Below are 21,402 nucleotides of genomic sequence, written 5' to 3'. Positions count from 1 at the left end.
TCATCATAAGCAACAAGATGTACCCCTTCTCCCCTTATATTCCTGCCCCGACCTCTCCTGAAGAAGCAATCCTTTTGGATGAGAGGTTGTTAATACAGATAGGATGTCTTTTACTTTCCCATCTCTGTGCACTCAGACATGGCTCATTACTGTTATGTTTGAACGAAAACTCTTCTGTTATTACCTTTGCTGGGAAACTGCCCGTATTTGGGGAGGAAGAAGCACAATTTTAAGTCTGCCTTGGGAGGAAGCTTCAGTCTCTGTTCCGACTTCGAAGCTATCTTGGTAGCAGGTCAAACCAGATGTTTGGAGGTAGAGCCAGCAAAACATACCAGTAAGGTTTTCACCTTTGGGAAAATTGATGGTAGCACAGATTTTGGTTTAATGAGTTATCTCTATTTTGGAGTCTCCCCTTCTCTGTGCAGCCTGTCTCCAGCATCCCCACTAACAGAACAAGAATAATCTCTCCTGTGCAAGCAGGCAGCAGACTAACACTGCAGCCTGGTCCCCATCACATCTGCCTTCAGGAGCCTCCATCCTCTTTATCCCCTGGAATAACACAGGCCGAGTAGTACAGGCATCCCCTCATGTTCTCACAGGCACCAGATACATTTTGGGCCACTGGGGTCAAACTGCCAAGCTGCAGAGGTACCACTGGCTCCTGGGTGTATAACGCTGTGGTTGCAGTGCAGGATGGAGAAATTGGGGGTTGGAGCAGGAGGCACAGCAGTGACTAAATGTGACCTGACGAGATCGTGAACAGGCCTGCAACTTCCAGCTCATCCCAGCCCTCCTGGCTTGGCAGCCCAGACAGTGTTAGAGACTTCAGCTTGTCAGAGTGGATCTTGTAAGATATATAACTTACACTGGTCTCCTGGAAAAGGAATGAACTAAAGAGATTGCATCTGCCTTTTTTAAGAATAAAATAAACCAAACCAGCCAAGCCATTTTCACTTCATTTCCCCTCCTCACTTTGAAGCCAGGACAACCATTTAATGCATAGAGTTGTTCTGACCCACATGGTGATGTGGGCAAGGCCACTGCTCATGTTTCCCCAGTCCCTCTGCTGTGTATTGGTTTGTTGTTTTATTGGTTATTGTTTGTTGCTTTTATGCCAGCATGCATGCATCAGTCCCACGTGGCAGCCAGACCATTGCATGGGACGAGCCTCCCACTGCTGAGCAGCTCGAAGGCAAAAAGAGTGTTTGGCTGTGGCATTGGCTTGTGGAATTTCTTGATTACCAGAAAGACTAGGTTTTGGATTAATTTTGTTCTGTCTTTTGAGGACATTTCAGCAGTAGACACCTGATTAGAATACCTTTCCTCTTGGGCTGTGTCTTTAGTCTTTCATCCCTATCACTAGTGGGCAGGGGATGAACAAGCCTATTTCATGATGTTCAGTTCTTCTAAACTTAATCTTCTCTTTTGATTTTTGTTGTCTTTTGAGCAACAGAGAGTTTATATGTACTAATGTGCTATAAAGAGGAAGAAGCACCATCCATGCCCCTGACCTTGTTCATCTCATGGGGACTGGATGCCCATTTCTGACGGCTTCTCACTCTGCTGTTTCCCTCCACTCTTCTCACAGCCACATAAACTGGGAGCGCAGACAGCAGCTGGGATAACCCTCAAGCCCCAGTGATTCTAGTGTCTTTTCTCTCTGTACCCATGTCCTTTTCTCAGGCCTTCTTATGCTCCTTCAGCAACCAAATCTGCATCTGTGTGCTCCACCATGGCTTTGGGATAAGGGGGTGAGATCTGTCCCTGGCAGGACATCATATATTCCTGAGGATGGGTACCCCAGAGCCAAATATTTCTAGAAAGCAGGACAGTGACTTTTATATGTATCTGGAATTTTGTCAAATTATTCAGCAAATGTCACTGAGCTACAGAGACACTGATGGTCAGGCACATTTGCTATGATTCAGAGCTTGTCACAAGCATTTTGCACAGCTCTAGCTCTTGGGCTCTAGAGAGTGGTTTTAAAGCAGTCCATTCCCTGAAAAACACTATGGAGGCAGAGAGCATGAATTATTATTTGTTTTCACTGTGTGGACAGTTGATCGGTGACAGATGTTTCTAATTGCATTAAGCAAGTGGAAATAATGAGAATTAGATAGCAGATTCTCCAGGAATTTACATTTAGATTGAGTTACAATTTGCTATTAAAGAAGCAAATTCAATGTAGATGCATTGGTTCTTCAGCAGAATTGGGAGACAATTATTTTTAATTATTATTTGATTACTTAAAAATGAGCTGTGTTACTATACTTAAAAATATTTTACTCAAGGGGATGACTTAATATATGCACTTTATGTCTCCCTTAAAAGATATGGAATGATGAAATTGTTCATCAACAAACATCTCCACCTCCCCATTACAGTCATATTGAAAGGCAAATGAAGAACAGAGGCTGCCAGAAGCCCGTCTCACAGTGCACAATTTGGCCAGTGCTGGGATGGTGGTGATCGCATCAGGCTCACCCAAACCGTCTGCAGCCTTGACAAATTGAATTAAGTTGCACTGATGGGAGACAAGCTGCATCCCCCTTTGGACGCCATGCTCCGCTGGGCTTGGCAGGAATTCCAGGCTGATAATCCCCGTGCCGTGCATTTCGGGGAGCTGAGGCAGAGCCAGGCGAGGCCAAGCAGAGGTGGGTGCTCAGGCTGGAGCAGGGCAGGGGCGGGCAGAGCCTCGGCACGCAGGGAGCAGCAGCATCTGCTGCCTCCAGATGACACATATCTGACAGTTATCTCCCCGTCCATGCCAAGAGGAAATGAGCTGCGGTTCAAACCGCTGGAGGTTTTCCTTTTGGGGATCTCTCTCACAGCTTTTTTTATTTTATTTTATCTCCTAGATTTCAAGTTCAGCTTCAGACTCAGAAATGTGTGAGTCCCCTGTCAGCAGAGGAGGGATTTATGTTCAGTGCAGATTATTGTATGTCTCTGTTTAGCACAGAATCCAAGCTGTAATATTTTTTTAACCAACTAGCTGGCTCAGCTTTTAATTTTTTTTTTCCTTTTGCCTAATGAGAGCCTTATCCAGAACTCCTTGAAGTCAGAGTCTGTCTATCAGCTTCAGTAGGCTTTGGATCAGATTTCACATCACTGATTCATTATTAATTACACATCTGGGACTCCCTTTTCAAAGAGTTCATTGTTAAATAAATTCACTTTTAGACATCACAGACTTGGCATTCTTGTGCATTTAATAAAAGTCTGGCAAACCAGCAAAGAGCCATAGGCCAGCTTCTCTTCTGGTATTGATGGATGAATCTCCACTGAGCAGCAGTGGTTTACACTATAAGGATATAACATACCCCTTTGCTCTCATATGACTACTTTCTGTCTGAAAATAAGTCTATGATTGAGAATTTTGCCTTTTCTGGGATTTCTCCTCTCTTTTTATAACTTTTCCTACCAGCAAGAGTTCCTCTGTGGATTCAGACACTGCAGGGTGAAATATATTTGCCATTGAGTTTCTTTTCTCTTCAAAGAGATACTGGCATCCTTTTCCTTGGACAAACTGCAAACCCATATTCAGAGCTTCCTGCGAGAGCAGACAGGCAGGCAAATGTTTTCCCGATCCCTATTGCAAGTGGAATGGACCTAGGGCCTTTCTACAGGGTCTTTCCAATAGTTCTCAATAACATAGTTCAAGTCCAGACATTGAAGTGACCAAGGAGCTGCTCTGGAAGCTCCATTTACAGAGGAATAGTTTGGCAGGGGAATATGTAGAAATAAAGGTTTTCCTCCTGAAGTCCATTCAATAGGAGGCTATATCCTAGGTGAAAAATGACATCTTACGTTGTGGTTTAATGCTACAGGGTATTACTCCCACTCAGCAGCTGATGGCACAGGGACCAGCAGCCCATACAGGTGTTTCCTGTGCTGCAAGGATCTCCTGAGCTGCACTCAGCCCATCCTGTGCTTTTGCAGGGCTGCCCAGACACAGGGGAAAATGGATTGAGTGAATCCTTTTTTTTTTCTCCTAATGCCAAATCAGAATTTGGCTGAATGGTCCTGGTTAATACCAATGTCCAAATAAATTGTGAGGATAGATTCAGATGACTGCTACCCATTTTCCAAAGCTTTCACTTAGTCAACAACTATTTAAGGTATAAGGAAAGGAAAACCAACAGAACTCAACTCCCACTGTTTAAATAATGAAGCTCTGAATGTTGATCAGAGGCAGACATACTCTGAGTCCATGGCATGCTCCCAATGCAAGGGATAAAAACCATCACACAGTTGTGGAAGAGTCTGTGGAGGAAGAGAGAATTTTGACACTGGAGCACTTGAGCCCCTGAAAAGTCAAAACTAATTCCCTACTACAAGTGAAACATCTCTCCTGTTTTATCACAGAGAATGACAAAACCTTTTCCCTGCCCAAATTCACCTTCCTCATTTTTTCAGAAATCACATTAAATGGGATTATTCTCATCACCTTCATGTATGAAGTGCAAATCTTTACAAAACTGCAGCCCTTCAGAATTAGAAATTATTAAGTAATTTATTCCTTGCCATAGAGCAAGTTTTGGGGTGCATCTACAGCCACCTGGTAGGATATGACGAGGGAGAAATGAGAGAGATCTGTCACGCAGGAAGTGTGACTGCTGGCCAGCCAGCAGAGATGCCTTCAGTTGCCATGGGGCCATCAAGACCCCCAGCATAATTTTTGGGAGGTCTTTGTGCTTCCAGCATCTGCCAGCAGCATGACTGATCTCCAGGCTGGCCCATCTTATGAGGCTTTGTCTCTGTCACTCAATGAAATGTACTGGGATCAGCCTTGCCCACACTGCTGCTGTGGGATCTGCTCCTGCCCCTCTTCCACATTGGGTTCAAGGAAAGCAGGAACAGATACAGTTGCCTTAGCACTTTGATGTCTTTTTTTTGCAGTGAGGACGTGTTCTGGGCAAGACCCAGAAAGAGATTTTCTGGATGCTGGCAAGGAAGCTCAGCCTGTGCCCAGCAACTCCCTGTGCCATGGCACTGCATGGCACACTTGGGCCCTTCCCCATACACAGGCCAAGGATCCCTCCTTTTCAGAAGCCAGGCTGCCTTTATTTGCTTTCTACCTTTCCTGCTTAGAAAAATTTCCTCAATTCTGCATAATCTCCAAGCTTCTCTTTTCATGGTTCATTACATTCATTGGCCAATTCTGCTATTGCCCCAATACATGGGTCATCATCCACATTTGTATGCACTTAGATTTTCCACTTATTTTCTTAGTAGCTGTTTATCACTAACAGTTTCTACCCTGCCTGAATTCTCTCCTAACCATTCTGTCTTTTTTCTTTTTTATTCTTTCTTTGCAGAAAAAAAAAGATGTTTTTCTTTTTAAAAAAAGACACTATCTCATCTGGTCATTCATTTCACCCTCCTCCTTTGTAATGGAACTGGTTTATTACCAGCACTTCTTTTTACAAGTATCAGGGGAAATAAGCCTTTCTTATCCTCCTATGGAGGATAAGAACAATTCCTATGGTGAGCAAGTATTTTGCATTCTTTCCTTTTGAATTGTGGCCAGTTGTCATTTCTCTCTATTGCCTCCTCATTTTTTATAGGGGTCACACTGTGACATTGGTGAGCCTGGAGTCAGGAAAGCCCAGCATTCTTGTCCCCTTCCCATTCCCCTTCAGGTTTGCCTACAAGGCATTAGAACAGAGCTGTGAAGAGGGGGGACTAGTAGGGCACATTTAGGCTCTTGACTGTCCTGATGTGCACCAGGGTGATTATCTGGAAGTGGAGGCAGGACTTGCCTGTGCCCATGGTTTCCCCATTGAACCTTGATCTGCTCCTTGAGGTGTCCTCTCCCTGTCCTTCTGATATTGACATGGACAAGTGCTGGATGTGGTGAGTGCTGTGACTGATAGAGGGGACCAGACCAGAGGATCCAGGCAGCTTCCTTGCTGTCCCAAGGCATGCTGGACATGGAAAACTTTGCTTCTTAGGGACACCTACAGTTGATTGACTTCATATATAGGCTGTGAATGTATAGACTCAATAGGAAAAACTGCAGAGTCACTGAAGGCAGGGAGAGTTTCTGTGTTTCTGCAGATGAAAGGTTGTTGATTTTTCCTATTCCCTCTGAAATAAGCACACTTTTATCACAAGCCTAATCCTTGGTTATATCCCACAATTTGTGCTGACTGAAGAAGCCAAGTCTCCTCTTGGGTGCTCACCCAGAGTGGAGGAACCCTCTGTCTTACAGGACAAGGTGTATCAGACCCTGCCCCATGGCCCAGTAGAGTCAGGGTCCTGTCCCAGCCACTGCTCTGGTGAATTTGGGAACCACACTCAGTCACAGATTAGAAGCCAGACTACCAGTGAGGAAGTAAGTGGGGTAGCACTGATTTCCTGTGCCTTGAGAGCGGGACCTACACAATGCATCACACTTTTATTTCAAGTACTTGAAGTTTACTTTACTACTTGACTTCAAGTTTAAAGCAGCTTCCTTAGCTATCCCATTTCTCTCTTTCATTGACCCCTTGACTCCCCATAACACTTGATCTTTGCCATCAGGCACTGAGCAATGTAACCAACATCTGGCAAGTGAAGTTCAGCCTCTCTCTCCTGACCGTCCCAGGGGAAGAACTGTCTGTCTGATGGGTAGTATTTCCATAGTATGCTTTACATTTGAGTGTGTTAAGCAAGAAGCTTCAAAACATTGTGGTATGTTTTTAATATAGCAACTGTGCAATATACAGAGATAATTAAACTGATGAGAACATCCGGGAAGACCAATGTGCTTCAGCTCCCAAGTTCTTTAGGGAAGGGAAATCTAGCATTGCTGTATATGTGGAGAATCTATTAGTGGGGTCAGCTCTTTTGACTGCATCCCTAAGTATAAGTACAGATAGAGAAGATGAATGCACAAAAACCCATGCACCACTATGCTTCTGGAGGCATTTACCTTCCCTAGTCTCAGCACATGAGGATGTGGCTCTTGTCAAGTTTAATTCATTTCCCTGCACTCACAGTTGGTGTGTAAAATAGAGCAGGACAATTTAATCCTATACATCCTAGCACTATTATTTTCTTTATTTACTTTTATTAATGTTAGGTTCGCTAGCAGACAGTTTTTTTAATAAATTATTTTAATGTGTTTAGAAAATGTGCTACAAAAATAAGCATTCACTTAGCTTATTAAATATTTTCAGTGATGAAGAAGTGACTATGGGTGAGGATGGAAATAAAAGTCCCTATTCAGGAGAGATTTTTAAAAAGCAAACAGAGCATAGGAATGCAACCAAGCTAGTATATCTTGGGAAATTATTTTTCCTTTTCCACATCAGCAATAACAGATCCAGAGCATTTCCAAGCACCAATTTCTGTAGGCTGCGTGAAGGGAGATGGACATTTCTACAGCTGATTTGAAACTGGATGAACTAGAGCACTTCAGAGGTTTACAGTCGAAAAGATAAATGGATTGTGTGAGCTGTCCAATTTCATTATGTGCCCTAGCCAAACTCTTTCTTTAATGTTTGATAGAATTATGATCAAATATTTCAAAATAAAAATGCTGACCTCTGTAGAAATTGTTGTTGACCTTGTCAAGGTAGGTTTAATGCTTTAAAAGAAGACCAAGAATCTCTCAGTGATATAAAACTTCAACAGACGCTACCAAATCGAAATATATATAGAAGGCAGCTGGTTATTCACACTGGTCGAGTGCTTATCAAGCCCCATTGTCAGCTGAGTGTGAAATGGATTCCTGCCCAGAAAGCTGGCTCTGAAGCTTGCTTCATGTTCAAAGTTTGATTTGCCACATGTGATACAGTCAGATGATTTAAAACACAATTGACTTTCTTGAAGCAGTTGACTACCCTGCTTCAAAATTATCTCCAGAAACGGAAAGGCAAGTACACATGAAGACCCAAAATACTTTAAGCTGAGCATTTACAATACTGATTATCTGAAAAAATTTGGAAGTGCTTTCCTAAAGTAGGCCACCTCACTTCCAACCCAGAGTGCTGCAGAGAATGCCATACCCGTGTCTTTTTTCCTTTGCATTAAGACAAGAGTTTTGAACCAAAGCCCTGTACACAAACCCTCTTAACTCCCCAGCATATGCAATTTGCATCTTGAGCTGCTTCCGTTTGTATTAATTTAGCACCAATCTCCAATTGGAGAGCTCCCTTTAATCTGGCCTCTGCATCTATCACTGCTGCATCTTATGTGCAAAGGAAGGTGAAAAATCCTCTGAGACCCACAGTTCTGTGATAAAACCATGAGATTTGTTTAGTCTCAGTAATGTCATTGCTTGCTTAAATTGATTACAGATAATGGCAATGAAATCCATCTCTGTTGCAGGGGCATCTTCCACAGGTTAAATGCCTTTGTGTTGAAAAATGAGACTTTTCTGAGTCTTTGGAAGGATGCGGGAAAGCATAAAGTGTTGCCTGGTTACCCAGGCTTCTTTGAGGCTGTGGTAGCGTGATATGCTATGGCCTTCTTCAGGTTACTGGTGCTGATATAGCCAGTGCTGCTAAACCATGGAGATCCAAGTGCCAAATACACCCAGTCCCAGTGATCTGGAGATCAGGTGGAGTGGGAGATTCTGAAGCCACTGTGACCTTCAAAATCGTGGTTTGCTTTAAAGCGCAGATGCTTCATTCTACTGCTTATGTGAAACTGATGGTCTTAAACCAGGGGAAAGTCCTCTTGTGTGTGGGCATCTTCCTTCTGCTCTGCTGATCTATCATCCATATTTTTCTCATTTATAACATACAAATCTCATAGATGCTTCATGCATGAGGAGATGGGAAGCTACAAAAGAGATCACTAATACATTCAAGATGTTGAGGATGATTTAAAGGGCTAGTGAATCTGATCATCATAGTTGGGAATGGGTTTTTTTTTGCTCTAAAGGAACTGAGTTTGCTTGAAAGTTGCTTGTTTGGGTCCACATAAGTGAGTACCTTTATTTTGCACCAGTCCTTCTGAGTTAGTGCCTCATAAGTTTGCTCTAAATGCCCTGAAAGTTAAAAAAAATCTCAGTCAAAATAGTCAAATTTGGGATATATTTTCATTAAAACTGCATTAACCCACAGCATGCATTTCTTGATGATACTGTAAAACTTCTCATGGAGTTCGGAGCAGCCTCCTGAAAACACAGTATTTGCTGGAGTAAGCACATAGCGAAGCAAGCAGCCAGCCAAGCTTGTCTTCAGGATTGTCTTGTAAAGGTCAAACCAGATTCGATGTTGTGTTAGGTTTTGGGAGAAACCCAAAGACAGATAATAGAGGAAGGATCTGTTTCTTCCAATAATCCAAAAACAAATCTAGAAAGTTTAAGTAAAGAATAATAAAAGTTGCATGCGCAAATTGACTTGGGGCAACTTTTTAACTTGCTTCAGTGATATTTTCACGGCTGATTAGATGAGTTGGCAGTAACCTTGGCAGTGCTACAAAAGCCATTTTTACACCAGTCAGCATAAGGAATTCCACACTTTCCATCAAATCCCTCCAAAAAAGATGTCTGCTTTCCCTTCCAGTCTGGGTTTGCTTCTGTGGTTGGCCAGATCTTTTCATTCAGTTCATGCTCCTGGCCACAGTTCAGTTGGAAAGGACTCAAGAGTGGCTTGAGTCCTCACATGAGGTTACCCTGCATGATCTTTCTTACTGCCCAGAAAGATAACCCAGGGGGATATGTGAGGATTTTGACCACATTCCTCTGGAAATCCTGTGCAGAAAGGACTGTTTGTGCATGCACAGACCAGCGCTCCAGCGCATGGGAGGTGCACTGGGGGACGCTGGACCTGGCACAGATGCTCCATAAAGGGGATGTGCATCGAGCCTGCACATCCAGACTGCACAGCTCAGAGATGCAGACTCTTGGGGGATCCCAGGAAGAAATACTTTACAGTGTGCTCCTCCCGCTGGCACCCCATGTGGTCAGGGCAGACCAGGACAGTTTGAATGCCAGGCACAGCATCCTTTCTCTCTCCCCAGCCCTGCAGGAGACAGAGAGGCAGATTCTCATGTGGGATGTAGTGCACTAAGCCACCAAACCTCCTTGTTCTTCAGGTCTTTGGAGAAAAAATATGTGATCAGAGCCAGGCCAGCCCTAAACCTGGGCTTTTCCTTCTGCCATCCTCAGCACATCAGTCAGGCTCTTTCAGCTGTATGTAGGGACATTAGCTGTTCCCAGTGGAGACAGAGAAAGGACTGGAGCAGGCAGAGGGCTAAGGGAGGGAAGAGGGAAGTGCTGAGGCTTTTGTTGTGGATGAGAGAGAGATCTGAGCATGGAGCAGATTTCCTGTCCCGGTACCAGTTGCAGCTGGCTGGCCTCTTTGGATGCAGTCACTTGAAAACTCTGTTGGAGTCGCAGGGCAATACAGATGGCAAGGGAGGAATGGGGTCACTGGGCATCAACACAGACCCCTTCTGAATGGGGGAAGAGTGCAGCTGCCTCTGTGTCAGACAAGAAGGGGAGGAGGGATGCTAGAGACCCAAAAGTGCCTTTTTCATCCCACCAACTGCTTCTCATTTTGCTTTTGACATGAATTTGCCGTGCAGACTCGACCAGCTCATGCTTTTGCTTTCTGTGACTGCAAAATTATTTAAGCAGATTCCCATTGCTAATATGTAGGGGAATTAGAGAGTATCAGCAATGCCTTCTGACTTAAGATATGGAGTGTCAGGTATCAGCGGAACCCAGAAATGCAGCTATCTGTGAATATTTCTGAGTCAACTTGTCAGTAGAGTGTTTCTAATCCTTTTACCAAACAGATTTTTTTCAGAAAACTTGGGAATTTTTTTTGTCTATTTCTCTCTGACCTTAATAAATCTTAATTCCCACAACTTGCGGGTGTTGACTTTCCAAGAAAAAACGTCAGTGGCACTCTGTCACCACCCTCCACATTCCCAAGGCAGCTGCTGGAGGCAAGTTCTCTCATTTGCTTATGTAAATGAAGAAAAGAGATTTTTAGAGCCAACCGCTGACTCTGGGAAGAAGGTGCTGCCTGTGCCAGTGCGAGCAATGCTCCCGCCGCCGGTCCCCAGCGCTGATGGAGTTCAGCTGTTCCATGATAAAAAATAAGGCACTCCCTCTCCAGGCATTTTGCATTTCAATGAATAATTTTTCACCCAACTACATCCCAGCCTGCTTTGATTATGTGCACTCCATATACTGACATAATAACATGGAGTTGAGGAATAGGGGATCTATCCCATAAGGGGAATTGCAGCCCCTAAAGCCCCAAGCCTTCAGCCTGAGCAGTTTTGTACAATATTATTACCCTGTATTTGGATGACACAATGGCCAAAAGGGCCGTTACTGGGTATTTACACAACACTACATGGAGTGACTTCAGATTTTTCTTTTCTTGGAAATGCGTGAAATGGGTTAAACAAGAGGATGACAGAGCTGTTGGCAGACCCAGTTTGATGAGAATTGCAAGTGAGGGACAGTTCAGTGGCTCCTGGATGAGAGAATTCTGTGTTCCATACACAAGGAAGCAGGGGAAGGAGTTACAGTCCATTGCTGTCAGGGGGCAATGCACTGCCTAATGCACACAGGTGAGCATGGAGCATTTCCTGGCTTTCAGCAGATAAGGCTGCTGACCACTGAGTATCAATGCCCTGAGGAACAGAATCGTAACACACAGGGCCTGTGTGGGTTTCTTTAGTGGCCTTATCTCCGTGGTGTTGGAGGATGGGGTTGTGGCTGGTTTTAGCAGATGATCTAATTCATGGGGAGGACCTGGAGTTTGCTTCATTAGCAAATGCTCCCCTCGGTGGAGGGGAAGAACTGTGCATGAAGCACCGTTTGGCACTTTTATTTCCTCCTGATTACACTGCCCAAGGCTCGAGCAGACCAAAGAAGAAGCGTTGTTCCCTGCCTTGTAGGACTGCGCCGGGCACAGCCATGGGAGGAATTGCCCTGCATTCATGCAAACCATTCCTTTCCCACCTCACCTCTCCTGCTGATGGACTGGCCACATTGCACGCATTCCCCAGCCTGCACTGCAACTCAAGCCACCAAAAATATATTTTTCAAACATTCAGCCTTTGACTGTTGAGCAAAATTTGACCAAATCAACAGGACTTGAGAGGCTGGTTTGAACAAAACACACTTCACAGTCCATCCTGCAGAAACCAAACCTATTCACAGCCAAATGCCAGTGGTTTGAGTCCTGGAGCCTGGGCCTGGCCACAGCTGGGTTAGAGCACAAAATCAGTGCTAAGCACCAGTCCTGCAGACAGTCTTTATCACTGGCTTTATCAATCTTTATGCTTGGCTTAACAGTGTCCCATCTCTGTATTCTTGCGCTATAGCACACTGTAAGTCCCCCCAGCAAGGAGACAGTGGATGGTAGCAGTGTTTTTAGCCTAATGAGATGAGGCATTAGGTGTGAGTTGTGTGTTGCTCGGGTGTGAGTTAGGTACCTGGTTACCCCAACTCAACATGTGTCTGTGCTGGATGGATTTGGGCGGCATGCGTCCGTCCATATGTTGAAACATACATTACCCAGAAACCTTCTGCCACAGAGAAAAGGGAAGAGCTATGACATGGGGGAGGGGGAATAGATAGGCTTGTTTGACAGTTAATAAAACAATGAAATATACTTTGTGTGTGCCTGAGTTTCTAGGGACTTACCAGCAGCTGCTAATACCATGTCATCTGTTTTTTATTCATGGCATTGCTGGACTGTGGATAGATAATCTCTTTCTATAACTCACTCATTTCTAAGCTTAATGGGAAGCTGTCACAGAGAAACATGCTCCTCTGCCAAAGGTGGGCAGTCTGTCTTTCCACTGGGGAAACACATGATTCCAGAGTTCCTCGCTCTGCTCAAATCCCAGTAACATTGTCTTTTAATTCTATTGAATATTTAATACTGGAATGGTTGTGTTTCTGCGGTATTTTCCACAATGACTGACAGAAACAGCCTATTCTGTCTCTGTCAGACAGAGAGGTGTTCCATCCCTCTGGTCATCTTTGTGACCCTCCTCTGGACCTGCTCCAACAGGTCAATGTCTTTCCTGTACTAAGAGCTTCAAAGCTGGATGAAGAATTCCAGGTGGGGTCTCACCAGAGCAGAATAGAGGGGCAGAATCACCTCCCTAGACCTGCTGGGCACGCTTCTTGTGATGCTGCACAGGACACGTTTGGCTTTCTGAGCTGCAAGTGCTGGATCGTGCCCAGCTTTTCATCCACCAGTATCCCCAAGTCCTTCTCCACAGAGCTGCTTTCAATCTCTTCATTCCCCAACTTGTATTGATACCAGAGGTTTCCCTGAGCCAAGCATAGGACCTTGCACTTTACCTTGTTGAACCTCATGATGTTCCCATGGACCCACTTCTTGAGCTTGTACAGGTCCCTTTGGATGGCACCCCTTCCTTACAGCTTGGCAACAAGCTTCTCCTAGGCTATGAAATCCTTCTGCTCAGAAGCCCTATTCCTCCTCCTTCCATCCTGTGGCCAACACATGCCCATAACATGTCAGTATTATCACTAACCCTGTGCGACAATGACTGTGGCTGGTGTTAGGAGGCACCAAAATGGGGTCAGCATGTTACCTTGTGCTGCAAAATCTTGCTCTTCATCACCTGTATCTCACCTCCTCCTTTTCCTCTTTTCAGCACTGGGGAGGTCTCCCATGAGCAGAGCCCAGCCTGTTCCCCCTGTGGGTACAGCAGCCCATATTAGTGAGCTCATGCTAATATGAACTCAACCAATAAATCCATCAAGGAGAGTTGAAACTCTGGGATTTTGACACTGCATCAGTACGAATCATCATTCCTCATGTAGCTTCCCTTTTACAAGGAGCTCTCAGGCTTGTCCTTCCCCTCCCTACTTGCCTTCAGTGTTCTCTGTGCTCTGTTGTTGTTCAAGGAAGTTGCCATCATGTCTAATTGGGAAGAGACACCTGTAGAGTGCCTCTGTGCAGAGATAACTGGAGTGCATGGAAGAGAGACTCATCCCCTGTGGTTAATTTGCCAGTGCTGAGTGCTCCTTTAAACAGAGCCAAGGAGATACAGACAGAGCTTGGGCATTGCGTGCATTGAAGTTTTCTTGCTGAGGGTTTCACTAGCACAGGCTGTGCCTGTGGTTTGGGCATGGTCTGGAGTGGGCTCTTTAAGCAATGGGGAAAGGCAAGGGAGACATCCCTGAGAGTGTCAGCCAAGTGTGATCCCATATGGGCCTTCTTGTATTGCCTTTGGTGCCTTTCCATAATCTTTCTTCAAGTTCAATTAATAGAGCTGCTACTGAGGCTCGGCCCTTTCCCTGCCCCCTCCTGACACCATTAATAAAGATCTCCCTTTCCTCTAAGTCATTATTTGAACAAACTTCAGCTATTTTGGAGGGCAAGGAGGGAATGAGTTTACTGCTTCAAGCCTGCAGGGTTGCAGAGAACCCCAGCCATGTGCTCACTGTGCTCCTCACTGCTGAGGCTCTGTGGATGCACAGCATTATCACTTCAGACAAACCTTTCCTGCATGGCTCAGGGAGCAGGGAAGGATGTCTGGGTCATTTTACTAATAAGGAGGCAGCCCCTAATGAGTCCACCTCTGCTCCCCTGCCTCTCCAAGACGGAAGGAAGAAACCTCAGAGTACTCTGAAGTCAGACTTGACTTCACAGCAGAGTTGTCTGCTCTGCAGTGTATCAGGAATCCCCTGGACAATATTTTATGCCATCATACCTGGCAGGTGGATCCTGAGGTATTAAGTTTTGTGGAAAATGTCATGTTTGCATGCCCAGGAAGTCCAGGCTGCAAAATGTAGCTTGTTCCAGTCTGGAGTAGGAATTGGGGAATACAAGTAGAGGTCCAGAGGCAGGAAAGCACTCAGGTTACTGCCATGCAGAGAAGCCTCAGGGACAGGGTTTGGCTAATAAATGGCCAGTGTCTGTGCCAGACACTCAGATACACAGGAGTATGGGTCCCTCATCCTTTACTCCTGACAGGGGTAAGCACTTACCAGGAGCAGACTCTTCTTCCCCAGGGCCACAGCTCCAGCATGCTGGGACCACAATAAGGTCCCTGCTGATTTCTCTAGTAACAATAGCAATAGATTTACAGAGCACTGTTCTTTACATGCCTTTCTGCAAAGAGGGTCCTGTAGCAGGAGGGAGCAGCAGGGGATTCCCAGGCTGAATAATGCTGCTCTGACAACCTACGTCACCAGAAAAGCATGTTCAGCTCTAACTGGTCCAAAGGATTTCTCCTGGTGTTCCCCATCCCAAGTTCAGGCCAGCCAGCTGCAGCTATGACATGCCCCACAGGCTGCCTTTTGTGATACAGGTTACATGGAAGATGCCAGGGAGGTGTGGGTAGGAAGGGGATGAAGAGCAGCTGATGCAGAGGGGTCTCCACACCTGCCTGGGCAGCTTGCAGGGCACTACAGTCCAGCTCTGTAGCTCTGCATCATTGAGGACATGGTTCAGTTTCTACTCCGAATGCCACCTGTTACCCTGATTTATTCCTGTGGGATGCACAAGGCACATCTTGCTGACCATCCCATTTTATTGAATTCAGAAGGTGCCAGGCCCACTTTCTACTGATTTCCCCGCTCTCAGAGACCAGTCCCCATCTCCTTCAATGTGTCTGTGATGGAAGTTTTATTAATGCAAAATTTTCCCTCTGGAAAATGAAGTCCAGAAATTAATAATGAATTAAAACAACTTGCCACAGGCATTGCTAACGAGCTCTTTGTCTGCGCAGCTCACATGAAAGGAGGTCATTGCTCAGCCATTCCCATCGCGAATGGCAAGAAGATTAACCACTAACATCGACCCTGTGTGTCTCTCCTGAGACAGCAGGACAGGCTGCAGCTCAGCTTCTGCCTGGCTGGCTTTTCCTGCCTTATTCCTGCTATGCAGGTTTGTCTCGAGGAGTCTTTACTACCTGGAGAAACACCTTCCTCCCCTCCCATCCAAACATTCAGGTTGCCCATCTGTGTTGGGAGGACACCCAAGTCATCCCACTGGAAAGGACAATAACCTCGTAGAGCTTAAGGGGAGAGAGGAAAGTAATCTTGGAGGGGACTAGCAGGGCTTAACTTCACTGCCATAAGCCTCTTCAGGGACTCTGGCCCAGTAACTAACCTGGCACTGTTCCAATGCTGGGTCTGCATCTATTGTTCTTTTCCCTTATCTTGCAAGGCAAAGGGTTATCCTGCCTTATCTGCTACCACAGGCTTTGGAGGAGGCCCCATGGCAAAGGCACTGGAAATTGTGCCCCTGCTGAGCCTCGGGGGGCTGTGTCGGGAGAGGAGCATCCATGTCTGGGCAGTAGAGATGGGAAAGCTGTCACACCATGCTGACCACCTCTCCGTGGCTTTTTCAGCCTGGTCTCACTCAGCAGAAATAAGGAAGCACCATGTTGCATTTATGCATCCTGGGAAGGGTGGCTGAAGGCAGGTGTGGGATGGATGCAGCAGTGTGTGCAGCAAGAGAAGTTGAGCATCACTTCTTCATGATGTGACTGAACAGCAGAAGGGACTTGCTCCCTTGTCCAGTGTTCCTTGTGAGAGTGTTGTCTGATTGCAGCAGAGGGACCCATAACTTCCCCATGTCCACGGGCAGCCAGTTACACATCAACTGTTGATTGCTCTGTTCTGCTTTCTTGCAAAAGCTCAAGCTGTACCTTCCATGTGCTTAACCCATCACATTGGGAAAACTCTGCTGTGTTTGAGGCATGAAGTTTTACCACTCCTTCCCACCCCTGCCCTCTCAGGTGGGACACCCAGCCAGGCTGAATGACGGCTCATTCCCTTGCTTAGCAGCACAATTGCTCATTTATCAAATAACTGAGTCACACAGAGCACTGGGCACCAGGCAGTGACAGCCACGTGGCTCCCAGCCTGCAATACTCTCCAGCATGAGGATGCCTGGATTCACCTCCACCAACTGCCCCCACCATGGCCTTGGCCATGGAGGAGTCAGTCCTGCCATGCATTCCCACCCCTCCTCTAGTGGTAGCCCTGGGCTGGGTAGAAATCCCTTTCTGGTGCAGAGAGAATTTGGCCCAGCAAGGAGAGAAAAGAGCAGGGACCTTTGGGCAAGGGTGGGGAAAAGCAAGGCTTCAAACTGCACATTGATGGGAGGAAACAAACCCTTCTTCCTCTCTCTCCTTTAAAAGTTTGCACTTGTTTGCCTGTTGTTAAGCTGAAAACTCACCCAGTGCCCCCAATAAGTACCTGCACTGAGCCTGTGTATCTCTGAATTCACCTGGCAGTCTTGCCCTCCTCTTCATCACAATATTTGTGTATATCATAAGTCAAACTGTAGCTTGTCCTTAAAATGCTCTGACAAAGTGAGGTTCATCTTACAGGAGACAGGGATGATGCAAATGTCCATCCCACCCAGCACAATACCAGGAGAGAAGTATCTTAGGAGTCTCCAAAGGGACTGGTGTAGCTGGTGTGCTCTTTGTTTGGGTCTTTGATGGGACTCACAGGGACAGGGGACCTGACCATGATCCCATGCCTGGTCCACTCATCTCTGAGCACCGTTTGGGAGCTTGTTCAGGAGTGAAGGTCAATGCAGTCACCAGTGCTGTCATAGCAGAGCCTCCAGTATTTGTGCCTGAGAAGTCTGACTTGGGAATTAAAATGAAGCTGGTTGCATCCCACTTTTTGTTATCTGCCAGAGCGTTTCTCCTACACAGCAACTTCTCTCGTATTCAGACACTGCTTCAAGCCAGGCCTGCATTTATGCACAGCTATTGCTTCTTTCTTTGCTGGCATGACCTAGAAACCCCCTGTGCACTGGATGTTCCCACAGGGTGGGTAGATGCTGTAATGCTCATATGAATGCCAGGGAAATATACAGAGAAGTGAGTTTGTCCCAGCTGTGTCAGATAGAGTGATAGTGCTGGGTTTAGGGACATTTTCAGAGAGTCTGAGAGTCTTATGAATCTGTTTAGGAGTTAGGTACAAATCAGGGTTTTTTCTACTACAGTTGTGTTTGTGTTTATAGGACAGAGCAGTCGATTACAACAGCAAGGTCTTCACGTCCCTGCCACCCGTTTTCCTCACAGCATCATCATTTCACCTCCGTTTAACAGCAGGTTCACGTCTGGGGTAACTGACTCAGCTGCTTGGCAGACTTGTTGGGGCAGTCAAGCCTGCAGACAGTTTTATTTTCACTGAGGTTTGCAGCACAGAGATTTGTAGACCAAATCCTTATAGGCAGTCGCCAGGGAACATTGTTGGGATCTCTGACCACAGCTGTGCCAGTGCTGCTGTAACAATTGCAGCTCTGGGATCTGGGGCAATTACAGGCTACAGTTACCTGGATCCTTTGTACCCCTGTTTCCCACAAGTGAGTGTGCTATTGCCAAGTCTTCAGAAATGTGGTTGGAAAAACCAGAGCACAGTAGAGCAGATGAAAATTCATCGAGGCAGGAGTACATATTAGAGTTAAAAGACAAATAAGGTTTTGCAGTAAAGGTAGTAATGAACCATGCTCTGTTTCTCTGAGCTTGGCTTTTATTGTCTTACAAAGAGTATTCTGAGAGTGTGTGCTGCTTTCCTTTCTTACCTTCCAAGTGCCCAAATTTGAGGATGCATCCTTATCTCTATATGACAAGCAATACTGAATGGGAAACTATTTTGTTCTGTCATTTACTTCTCATTTGGTCCTGTCACATCCTATCTTTTGGCACTATGTATTTTCTTAGTGTTATGAGCATATATCTATGCTGTGTGTGAGAGAGTGGGTGTCTGAATTGTGTTTGCAAAGGTCCTTGATAAAAAGCTTTAACATCTAAAATTATCAGAGAGGCAGGAGTGAGTTGGTCTTGGTAGATCCGAATGCTGGCAGGCAGCAGATCATCTGTCTGCAGAGACATTAACTGCTGAATAGGTCAGAATTGCCAGGTTTTTAGTATTTACCTAGGAGGGAAACTACTGCTCATTTCAAGGAGCTAATGTTGCTTGCAGATTTAGCTTGAACACCAGAGGGAACATAAAAGCAACAGCTGTGGAGTAGTTTCAAGGATAGTGTTTTCCTCCTCAAGCACAGTTCAGTTCTATCCAATTCTCCTCATTAATCACTTTCTTTCATTTTTGTTTTTCAGCCAAAGCTTTTGGCCAAGGAGTTGCTTGACTTGGTGGCATCTCATTTCAACCTGAAGGAGAAGGAATACTTTGGAATTGCATTCACAGATGAAACGTAAGTGTGAGAAATCAAAGACCTAAGAGGCAACTCTTGGTGGCACTGTGTGCAGCAAGGTCCTAGACTAAGGGCTAGGGAGGCAGGGACCAAATTACCACAAAATTTGAGGTTTTGTCTCAAGACAGGCCATATCTACCCTCAGATTAAACAACAAGAGTAAAATTTGCACTGGAGAAACATTAAAGGTCTGCCAAAGGCTATGATTAGTCCCAGACTGTGATCCTTCAGTGGTACTGCAGCGCCCTGTTACATTTTTCCAGCTGTTTTCTCTCAGGAGGTATGCCGTCCTTGGCATATGGACTGTGTCTTGTATGGACACCCACCTTGGTTTGCAATAGGTTTTTCCTTTGTATATTAATCAGGAAGAGGCTTCCCACACCCAAATCATCTCAAAAAACAAATTTCAAGCCAATGCTGTGTCCCCAGAACAGCTGAGTCAGCGGCATTGCTGTCATGAGCCAGTTCCTCTCTCCTACTGAAGTGGAAGGGAAACGTAAATTATCTGCTGGAATAATGATTCAGGATCGGGTAATCAGAGGCTGCTGGATAATTGCACAAACATATCCGCATTCATCTCGGCAGCAATCACCCCTCTAAAGTCAATTCCTTTGGCAAGCACCTGCCTTGGGCAGCCTGAGGCCATCTCAGGACACAGCTCCCAGGATGGAGGAATGCTCAGCAACAGGCACATGCAGAAGCAGGACCCAAATCAGACAAGACCTCAGAATCCATCCCAGCTCGCTGACTTGAGTAGCTCAGCCCTGTAGGAGATCTCCAACCCAACACAAATTAACGAGGCTAATCCTCCAAGGAGCAACAGTAGGAGCCACTGGCCTTCCATAAAGCAGGAGGTGAAAATTGCTCCTGCCACAGTGTTTATTCTTGGAGAGAGCAAGTTACTCAGTGGGTGCTCTCTGAGAGGCACAGGAAAGCCATGAAGGGAATCCAAAGCACACTAGTAGATGAAAATGTTCCTTTAAAAATCCCAAGAGCACAGCTGAGAAACAAGGCACATCTCAAACTGTAACCAGAGACCAGATGAGCAAGTCCCAACTCTCAGTTCAGCTGGGCAGGCACAGGGCTCCCCTGGGAGTGCAAGGAAAGCTAATGAGGAGATATCAGCAATTAGAGAGAGCCCAGCCTCCCCTGGAACTTCCAGGTTTAACTGTGTGAGCAAAGATCTGGGTTAGCAAGGGAGGAAGTGTGAGAAGCTGACAGAGGTTGTCAAGGCAGAGCTCAGAGATACATGGTGGGTGCAGATGGATGTGCACTCTCCAGGCAGGACTCAAAGGGTTAGGTGATGGCATCCACTCACTTGGTCACCTTCAGGCCTGTAGATGGAGCAGGGTGCTTTTCAGGAGATGCTCAGCCAGCCCAGATGAAAGATTTGGGGGCACCCTCATTAAATGAAGGAAATGCAGCCCAGAAACAAGCAGGAAATCCTAGCTGGTCTGAAGCTTGTCTGCAGCCCTTCTGCTGTCCCACAGTGATTGTATCATTTGCACTGAGGCTTCTTCAATGCTGTGAAAATAACCTTGAAAAAGTATTTCCTCTTCAGCTGTAAAATGCTTTGAATAGAGTTGGCACGAACAGCAAACGTTTTATTTGATTGAACACAGCAAAAGAATATACTTGGGGCCTTGGGACAGAGTCTTGGAATAGATGTCCCGAGTCAACTTCAGAAAATAAACAGGGCTGTCTATACCACAGATCTTAACCTGCAATGTGAAATGGAAGTTTGAAAAATCCCCTTTCTTCAAAAAGTAGTAAAAACAGTCTCTTAATGTGCATTTAGAGGGCACATAACACAGACCTTTAGCTAATACAGACCAGGAATGCAAAAAGAAACCCTTTAATTCTGTGACAGGCCTTCAGGGACTTCCTTCTCTTCACTCTCCACTGAGTTTCTATGTGCTTTACTTGAAGGGGACTCATAACCAGCTAAAACAGAACATGCCTGGTTCATAAATGTAGTCTGAGGTTGCCTAAATTGCAAGTTTAGAGAGAAGAAAAGCCGCTAAAGTATTAAATCAATTCTTCTATTTAAGAGTACAAGCTCTATGAGAGTAATTTATTTAGAAATTATTTGGACTGGGGATTTCCATTCATTAGTTGTGCTCTATCATGACAACCTTCAAAGAAAATCAATAGGAACAACCTTTCCGTTGGCAACTTAATAGTTTCTTGTAATAATATGGGGTCATTACTGCATTCAGCGTGACTAAAATTAGATTGTCAGACCATTATGGAGGGGAGAATAACACCTCCT

The 21,402-nt window shown here is 45.5% G+C and overlaps 1 protein-coding gene across 2 annotated transcripts in view; it reads left to right on the top strand.

Annotated features, from left to right (window-relative positions):
- The window catches only part of FRMD4A (FERM domain containing 4A), a 174,632-nt gene that overhangs the window by 60,912 nt on the left and 92,318 nt on the right, over positions 1 to 21,402 (top strand). For both annotated transcript variants that reach the window (XM_069035126.1, XM_069035136.1), the window contains exon 3: positions 19,036 to 19,130. In XM_069035126.1, the coding sequence (XP_068891227.1) occupies positions 19,036 to 19,130 (95 nt within the window). The remainder of the gene's footprint in view (positions 1 to 19,035; positions 19,131 to 21,402) is intronic.

The sequence above is a fragment of the Aphelocoma coerulescens genome, chromosome 1A, assembly GCF_041296385.1.
Source record: "Aphelocoma coerulescens isolate FSJ_1873_10779 chromosome 1A, UR_Acoe_1.0, whole genome shotgun sequence".
Classification (NCBI taxonomy): domain Eukaryota; kingdom Metazoa; phylum Chordata; class Aves; order Passeriformes; family Corvidae; genus Aphelocoma; species Aphelocoma coerulescens.
The sequence above is the reverse complement of the archived record's forward strand: the minus strand, read 5'-3'. Positions and strand labels throughout refer to the sequence as shown.